At 41.6% G+C, this 7685-nt stretch overlaps 1 protein-coding gene across 3 annotated transcripts; it reads left to right on the forward strand.

The window, feature by feature from the left end:
* Positions 1-2682: 2682 nt before the first annotated feature.
* LOC146690397 (trace amine-associated receptor 13c-like) lies at positions 2683-6955 on the forward strand. Of its 3 annotated transcripts, XM_085434960.1 has the most exons (3): positions 4776-4788; positions 5863-6016; positions 6139-6955. In XM_085434960.1, the coding sequence occupies exons 2-3, from the start codon at positions 5949-5951 to the stop codon at positions 6953-6955; spliced, it is 885 nt and encodes a 294-aa protein (XP_085291086.1). In that variant the 5' UTR covers positions 4776-4788; positions 5863-5948. The 3 variants fall into 3 exon arrangements, with proteins under 3 accessions (XP_085291085.1, XP_085291086.1, XP_085291084.1); XM_085434959.1 differs by lacking the exons at positions 4776-4788; positions 5863-6016 and adding an exon at positions 2683-2855; XM_085434958.1 differs by lacking the exon at positions 4776-4788 and having other exon boundaries at positions 5844-6016.
* Positions 6956-7685: the final 730 nt, after the last annotated feature.

Raw genomic sequence — 7685 nt, forward strand, 5'->3', positions numbered from 1 at the left:
TATGAGAGCATGAGGGTGGGAACGGATGTTTGTATCTGTGTGTGCCTGTATGTCTGGTTCCATATGCCAGGTCGGGTATCAGACGCCACCTCTCTGGGGACATCTCAGGCCTTCCAAGGTATGGAGGCCTATCCCCCCCTTCCCACTTCCCCTGCCAGTGGCAGACATCCTTAGACATCAGTGCGTTGGTGGGTCTTTGTGTCCGGGGATGGGCGTCCCTTGGCCTCTCGGCCTGGGGCTCAGTGACTCTGGCGCAGCTGGCTGCCGGCGGAGCTCCCGGGTTAGTCACTGCAACCCCCCCTGGCTTATGCTCCGCGGCTGCTGAGTGAGCCCTCATCTGGGACTCTCCTCAGCTCTTTCTGGGATAGTGGCGCAGCTGCCCCTCTGTTGGTCTTCCTTGGTCTCTTGTGTTCTGGGGGCCTCTGGATGTCTGGAGTTTTGATCTCCTCCATACCTGCTTCATGCCCTGGAGGACGGGGCTGTGCCCCCCCCCCACACCCTCTAGCAGATCATTACATGTAGGAACCTTTTAAAAACAAGCGCGTCCATGCTCACAGGTGTACACACGGGTGCTCACACACACAAACTACACCCTTTTTGGCTCCTACCTCAAAGCACACTGTGTGCTGTCAATCTTACGTGCTGCACAATAATGTATTTACTGTTATATTCCCATAGATCATCATGATGTTGTTTATCCCTTGTTAAATGCTTGTTTTATTTTTTCTTTCTCAACAGGTGATCCAGGTGATTGATATATGTATTTTATGTCTGCTTATTTTGTTGGTTTTTGTTTTTTGCCCTTTATCCCCGTCCCTCTACTCCGCTTGTCATGGTCCGTGGTCCTGTGTGTGGAATGTGTGATGCGCGGGTAGCCACACCCCCAGTCTGGGCCATCACCGACACACCTTCTCTCCATCGGGGTGATTACCTGAAGAGCTACTTAACCCGGCGCTGACGGATGCTCCACGCCAGTCCGTTAATCACCCCTCTGTGGTTTCGATCCGGCGTTCAGCGTCTGCCACCTGCCTGTCCTCCTGCTCAATTGGATCACCCGATGCATCATCTGGCCCATCCACTACCTCTACGGTTTTCCTTCTCACGGACTTCCCTGCCGAGCTCCCACGTTCCCCCTCTAATCCCTCCCACGGTCCCGATTCCGGCTCCCTCACGTCATTGTTTCCCCGGGTTTTTTAGTTCCTCGTTTTGCTCCTTTGGTTTTCCCGGGTCACCTTTGGTTTTTATAATAAAGTGTCATTTTCTGCTAGCGCTTGAGTCTGCGTTTGGATCCTTTTGTGCACGCGCGCCGCGGTGCATGACGCCGCTGTTTTGTTTTGTTTTCCCCCTCTTTCTTTCTCCCTTTTCTTTTTCTCATTCAAGTCTGTCCCGTATCTAGCAAGTGAAAATAAAAAATAAAATAAACAATAAAAGGTGAATCAAATAGACCAATACGGGAAGGCTGGGATGGTCCATTTGGTAAAGTAATTCTGTTGGGCATCTTTCTTCACCTTTAGACAATAATTCTGATGGCAAAAGAACATAAAAAACAAAAGAATTACACAAACTGAATGAATCTTGATGTGATTTTTATCTATATGTGAGTGAATGTTTAAATATGATGTAAATGTGAACTCTTAATGTTAAGAGTAACAAATAAAGTGTAAAGAACTGATTTTAAAGTTTAAAAGGTTAAACCTGTTTTAAATCATGTAAGTCAGGTAGATAGACAGAGATAAGGTGTGAGTGGACATCGGATGATTAAATGTCAACAACTTGAATGCCCAGCTGAGTGTCTCTCTAGGCCTGGCTGTGCTCATCCCTCCTTCAACCTCTCCTCCCCAAAAATAAAAATAAACTTACAGATTCTTAGTTAGATTAGTAAAGTATAATTGATTTCAATATTTTTTGTGATTTTCATTATTTTATTATGCTATTGTGTTGCTGAATTCCATTAATAAAATTTCCTGCAATTCAAGCCTAAATTGTGGACATTCACTTTTTGACCTTTAGTGAAGCAGTAAAGGTAGAAATCCAGGATTATTTTTATTAGTGCAAATACCTCTCACAGGTTACCCCGTCTTCCAAGCTACTAAAATAATACCAGAAATAACAAGTGCCATGTTAAATAACAGGTTAACAGGTGAGACTGATGGGCTACTCAGGTTACGTCTTATCAGGGTTAGCATGAAAAACACCTGGCTGATTTAGAGGTAGTCAGTACTGGGCGAGTCCCCTCAACCACATCAGTGCCAGAATCCTACATTATCCACTGGGGAAGACTCATAGGATCAGGGATTAGGACTTTTTTTTAAATCAGCGAGCTGAAATCAACTTCCTGTATAGGGGTTTTGTGGGCCTACCAATTGACAAGTGGAGTCAATTAAATAACTGAGACTTCCATTTCTGACCTAGAATGGGCAGAGAGAGGGAGGTTAGGATACAGTAAAAGAATCCCAAGTACAACATATCCGAAAGGAATGTAGAAAAGAGAAAGAGGCAGGAATACAGGAAGAAAATAGTGAAGCTATTGGGCAAGACAAAGGGAAGGGGGAAATTAATGTCCAACAAAAACTGAAAGAAAGAAGGGGGGAGGAGTTGAGAGGATGTGGTGTGGGGATCAGTTTTATTACTAATTGTAGTCATAACTCAGCCAGAGCTGGAGCTCTCTGCAGATCTGTGGAGATGGATACTCAGGATGGAGAAGAGCTCTGCTTTCCACAACTCTTCAACATCTCCTGCAAGAAGCCTACAACTCCTCTGTCTCAATTGTTGCTTCCTTATATTGTTGTGTTCTCAATGTCTCTGCTGACTGTGATTCTCAACCTGCTCGTCATCATTGCAGTCTCCCACTTCAGGCAGAGTTTCACTTTTGTAACTGTTATTGTAGCTTTACAAGTCAGAGTCAGCTTAAGTAAATACATGATTTTACTCATATGTGCACTAGACTTACATTTGAACTGTTAGACTATTTTTATATAATGATCTGTATATATTAGATGTTAATATTAGATGACAGACTTAGAGAGTTTAGATATTCATTATATGAGGTACTTCATACCATATTCCTTCTCCTACCAATAATCTTTACATTCAGTCTGCTACAACTTATCTTCTGTCTACACCTATAACTGAATTATTTTCAGATGTTTCAGATGATTTCTCTCTCTTCTTTCAGGCAGCTCCACACACCCACAGACCTATAGTAAACGTTTGACCTCTGTTATTGCCAACAAAGGTTATGTTACAAAGTATTGAGTTGTATTTTTGTTATTGACCAAATACTTATTTTCCACCCTGATTTACGAATAAATTCTTTACAAATCCTACCATGTGAATTCATGGATTTTTTTTTCACATTCTGTCTCTCACAGTTGAAGTGTACCTCTGGTGCAAATTACTGACCTCTGTCATCATTTTAAGTGGGGGAACTTGCACAATCGGTGGCTGACTAAATACTTTTTTGCCCCACTGTACAACAATAACGACGGCCGCTTGCATGTTCTGCAAAAAAATGTGCTTTGTCGTGTATCTGATGGACAAACACCAAACCAGTTCCACATCACTGAAGTTGCACCATTTTTACAAACCAATTCTGGTTCATCTGTTTCACTCAACAATCGGCCATGTGTGTATGAAAACAAAGGCACTGCGCATGCGCGTTGTACTCATATTCTATCGCGATATTTAATTTTCCTATCGTTGCCTAACATTATACTGGTATTACCGTGAATGGTATAATATGGCCCAGCCCTACTAACAGGTATCATGAGAAGAGTTGGGAGGGGCCACTATGACGATCTAACGGGAGTGAACCATAAAGCCTTCTCCTACATGTCAAAAATTTCAAACATACCACTGCTCTGCACCAAGGATCCCCACACAGCTCCAAGTTCAAACAAAATACCCCTACTTTCTTCTACCTGTGCTAGTAAAGAGAAAAGAAGAACCCAACCCTGCTTAAAAGGGGCGTTACTAAGACTCAAGTTTCACCTCTCAAAATGTTTTTTACATTGGTGTCCTGTCAATCGCCTGGTAACCATACTCATTGTGAAATAAGACCTTATCCCTAAGGCTCTGAGAGAGTACTAATTGCTGTATTGGCGCACCACCATCTGGCTGCAAATTAAGGCATCTGGAAGAAGGGTACCAGAAAGCAAGCTCTCAATATGTGCCATTGAGGCAGATGACTGACAATAGCAGGAGAGAGGATCCATATTACCACTGACCCAACCTGGATGATATTTAATTGAAAGGTTAAAGGAGGATATTTGAGCAGCTCAGCATTGCTTAAAAGCTCCAAGGTTTGCTGTGGTCTGAAAGCTCTAGGGATCGTTAACTTTGTGAAGACCACATTTATGAACCAGCATATATCCTCTGAACTTTTCGCCCATTGTAAAGTTAGGAACTCAAGTTTCCTGGAGCTGTAATTTGACATTTTGCATTCAGTGGGCTTTAATCGTCAGCTAGCATAAGCTATAGAACGCACCCTATCATCTGAATACTGCTGTGAAAGCGGGGCACCCAAACAACAGTAATGAACATCAACCTTCAAAATGAAGGGTTGTGAAACATTGGCATAAGCTAAAACTAGTACTAATACTACTAAGGATGCAAAGGGATAGCAATTTTCTCTAATCACTTTACTCTCCAAAAGCTGTTAAATATGTGCCTTGACTTCTTTTTTTCTTTCAGTAAACTGAGTTGACAAGGAGGTTCCTCTCTGCACAAAACAAGTCATTGCAGAGCTATGAATTATCTTCCCCTCTGATGTTGATGGGATCAAAGGATGTGCCTCTGGATAAATAATGTTTAAAAATGTTAAAACAAAGAAATCCTTGACTAGTTCTATAACACATGATATATATATACTAAAAGTTAAATAGAAATTCCTTTCTTGGGACACTGCTGTTATCCCCTGTTTGCTGCCATTTATGGCTGTTACTGAAACTTTTTTTGCAGTGGATCTAACATGTGTAGATTCGCATTCCACAAATAAACTTTCATGATGTGAAAATGTAATTAAACTGTTGATCAGAGGGAAATTACTTAAAAAGTTTTAGGATGTTAAAACTTACAACATCAAGCTAGCTTGTAATGTTATGTTGTTGCATAGCCATTTCTTGTCATCTGTCCAGGGATGGGGGGTTGCATGATGATAACTTAATTGCGACAATAAAGAGATTAAATTAAGTTTGAACCTGGAGGATTTCTTTTGTTAAAACACTAATTACAGTTCAGGAGTGATGATTAAGTTGAGGGGGAAAAGGATGAGATGGATATGAGCAGGCAAGAGTAGAAATGGAAGAGGTGGATGAACAAGATGAGAAAGAAAAAACTATGAAAGGATAAATATAAAACTTTTAAATGGTCAAATACCGTTTGAAACGGATACTAGCGACTTTAAATAACATAATTGTTATACTGTTATACTATTTATGCAATGCCTATTGTTTTTTTCTCGGGTACTTATATCTGAAACAACAAGAAAGTGATTAAAAAAAAAGACTTGCTTTCTGTCTATGATGATTGTGAGGGGAAAAATAAATAGTGGCAATTTCTATGTAAACTACCATTTATCTCGTCCAATATGATGGGGAGCTCTTGAATGACATCCTGATGAGATCACATGCAAAAACTCGAAGAAAGAGGGATGAGTACAGGCAGAGAGTGAGATAGATATGGTTATGATCAAAAATTAATTAATATATTGGCCCAAGGGAAGGGAAGAGGGGCATCAGTATCCAACAGACACTGAGAGAATGATAAGGGGAGGAGTTTAAAGAAGGTGTGGGGATATTACTAATTCTGGTCACAATGCTGCAGCTCTCTGCAGCTCTGTGAAGATGGATACCCAGAGCAGAGCAGAGCTCTGCTTTCCACAACTCTTCAACACCTCCTGCAAGAAGCCTACAACTCCTCTATCACAAGTTTTGCTCTTTCACATTCTGATGCCATCAATGTCTCTGCTGACTGTGACTCTCAACCTGCTTGTCATCATCGCAGTCTCCCACTTCAGGCAGAGTTTCACTTTTTTTTACCTGCTGCTGTGGCTTTACAAGTCTATACCTGATTTGTAATACCTGTTTGAATAGTTTCTTTCTGTTGATTTTTTAAAATTATATTTTCCTGTCTTTCTAGGCAGCTCCACACACCCACTAACATCCTGCTCCTTTCTCTGGCTGCCGCTGACTTTCTCATTGGCCTTCTGTTTATGCCTGGAGAAATCCTGCGAAATACAGTGTGTTGGTTTCTTGGTCAGCTCACATGTTCTCTGTATAATTATATATCCTTCGTTGTTACCTCTGCCTCAGTGGGCGATATGGTGCTGATATCAGTCGACCGCTATGTGGCTATTTGTGACCCTCTGCATTACCCCACCAGAATCACAGAGAGAAGAGTGAAACTTTGTGTTTGTCTGTGTTGGCTCTGCTCGGTTTTCTACTGCTATATGATTGTAAGAGATGATCTAAGTCAACCAGGAAAGCATAATTCTTGCTTTGGAGAATGTATAATTTTTGTTGAATTCATTGCAGGATTTGTTGACCTTGTTTTATCCTTTATAATTCCAGTTACTGTGATTGTATTTCTGTATATGAGAGTGTTTGTGGTGGCTGTGTCTCAGGCCCGTGCCATGTGCTCTCATGTTACAGCTGTCACACTGCAGCTCTCAGTGACTCTAACAGCAACTAAATCAGAGTTAAAAGCAGCCAGGACTCTGGGTGTTCTTGTTCTTGTGTTTCTAATATGTTTCTGCCCATATTACATTGTTTCGCTTTTTGGAGACGAGTTTCTCAATAGTGCCTCTGCATCTATTGTATTCTATTTCTTTCTTTTAAACTCCTGTCTAAACCCTTTGATTTATGCTATGTTCTACCCCTGGTTTAGAAAAGCTGTGAAACTAATTATGACTCTACAGATACTGCAGCCTGGCTCCTGTGAAGTCAGCATACTGTAGAAGGAAGAAATCTGTTCTAAAAAGATTACCATAATCAAAACTAAGTTTAAATTCGGTTCTGGATTTAACAGGGAGAAGATGAAGAGAAGTCAGTATGTGAGAAATATACTCTCTCTTTCTAGTCCCTGTCAGTACTCTTGCTGCAGCATTTTGGATTGACTTTCAGGGATTTTTTTTTTTAGGACATCCTGACAATAATGAATTGGTAAATGGCCTGCATTTGTATAGCGCTTTTCTAGTCCATAGGACCCCAAAGCGCTTTACACTACATTCAGTCATTCACCCATTCACACACACATTGACACACTGGCGATAGCAAGCTACATTGTAGCCACAGCTGCCCTGGGGCACACTGACAGGCGAGGCTGCCGGACACAGGCGCCACCGGGCCCTCTGACCACCACCAGTAGGCAAACATGGGGTTAGTATCTTGCCCAAGGATATTTGGCATGCAGCCAGGATGCAGCCTGGGATCGAACCACCGACCTTCTGATTAGTGGCTGACCTGCTCTGCCACCTGAGCTACAGCTACCCTATTACAGAATTACAGTATTCCAGCCTATCAGTAATAAATGCATGAACTAGTTTTTAAGCATCACTCTGAGACAGGATATTTCTAATTTTAGAGATACATTGCTCCCTCGCCGCATCACGTTTCCCCTTTCACAGGCTCATCATTGGTTTCTCGGCCTATAAGTATTTACATTTTTTACAAAATAATTTTGTTTAT

This window comes from Copadichromis virginalis, linkage group LG16, assembly GCF_057382275.1.
Source record: "Copadichromis virginalis isolate Kocher_CV1m ecotype Utaka linkage group LG16, C_Virginalis_male_GT1.1, whole genome shotgun sequence".
NCBI classification, from domain to species: domain Eukaryota; kingdom Metazoa; phylum Chordata; class Actinopteri; order Cichliformes; family Cichlidae; genus Copadichromis; species Copadichromis virginalis.

What these genes read in the sequence shown, in the direction of transcription:
- LOC146690397 (XM_085434959.1), top strand. Translation starts at nt 2,683, where the DNA reads ATGGATACTCAGGATGGAGAAGAGCTCTGCTTTCCACAACTCTTCAAC. An exon ending in ATTGCAGTCTCCCACTTCAG is followed by an intron (nt 2,856 to 6,138) that starts GCAGAGTTTCAC and finishes CTGTCTTTCTAG; the next exon opens with GCAGCTCCACACACCCACTA.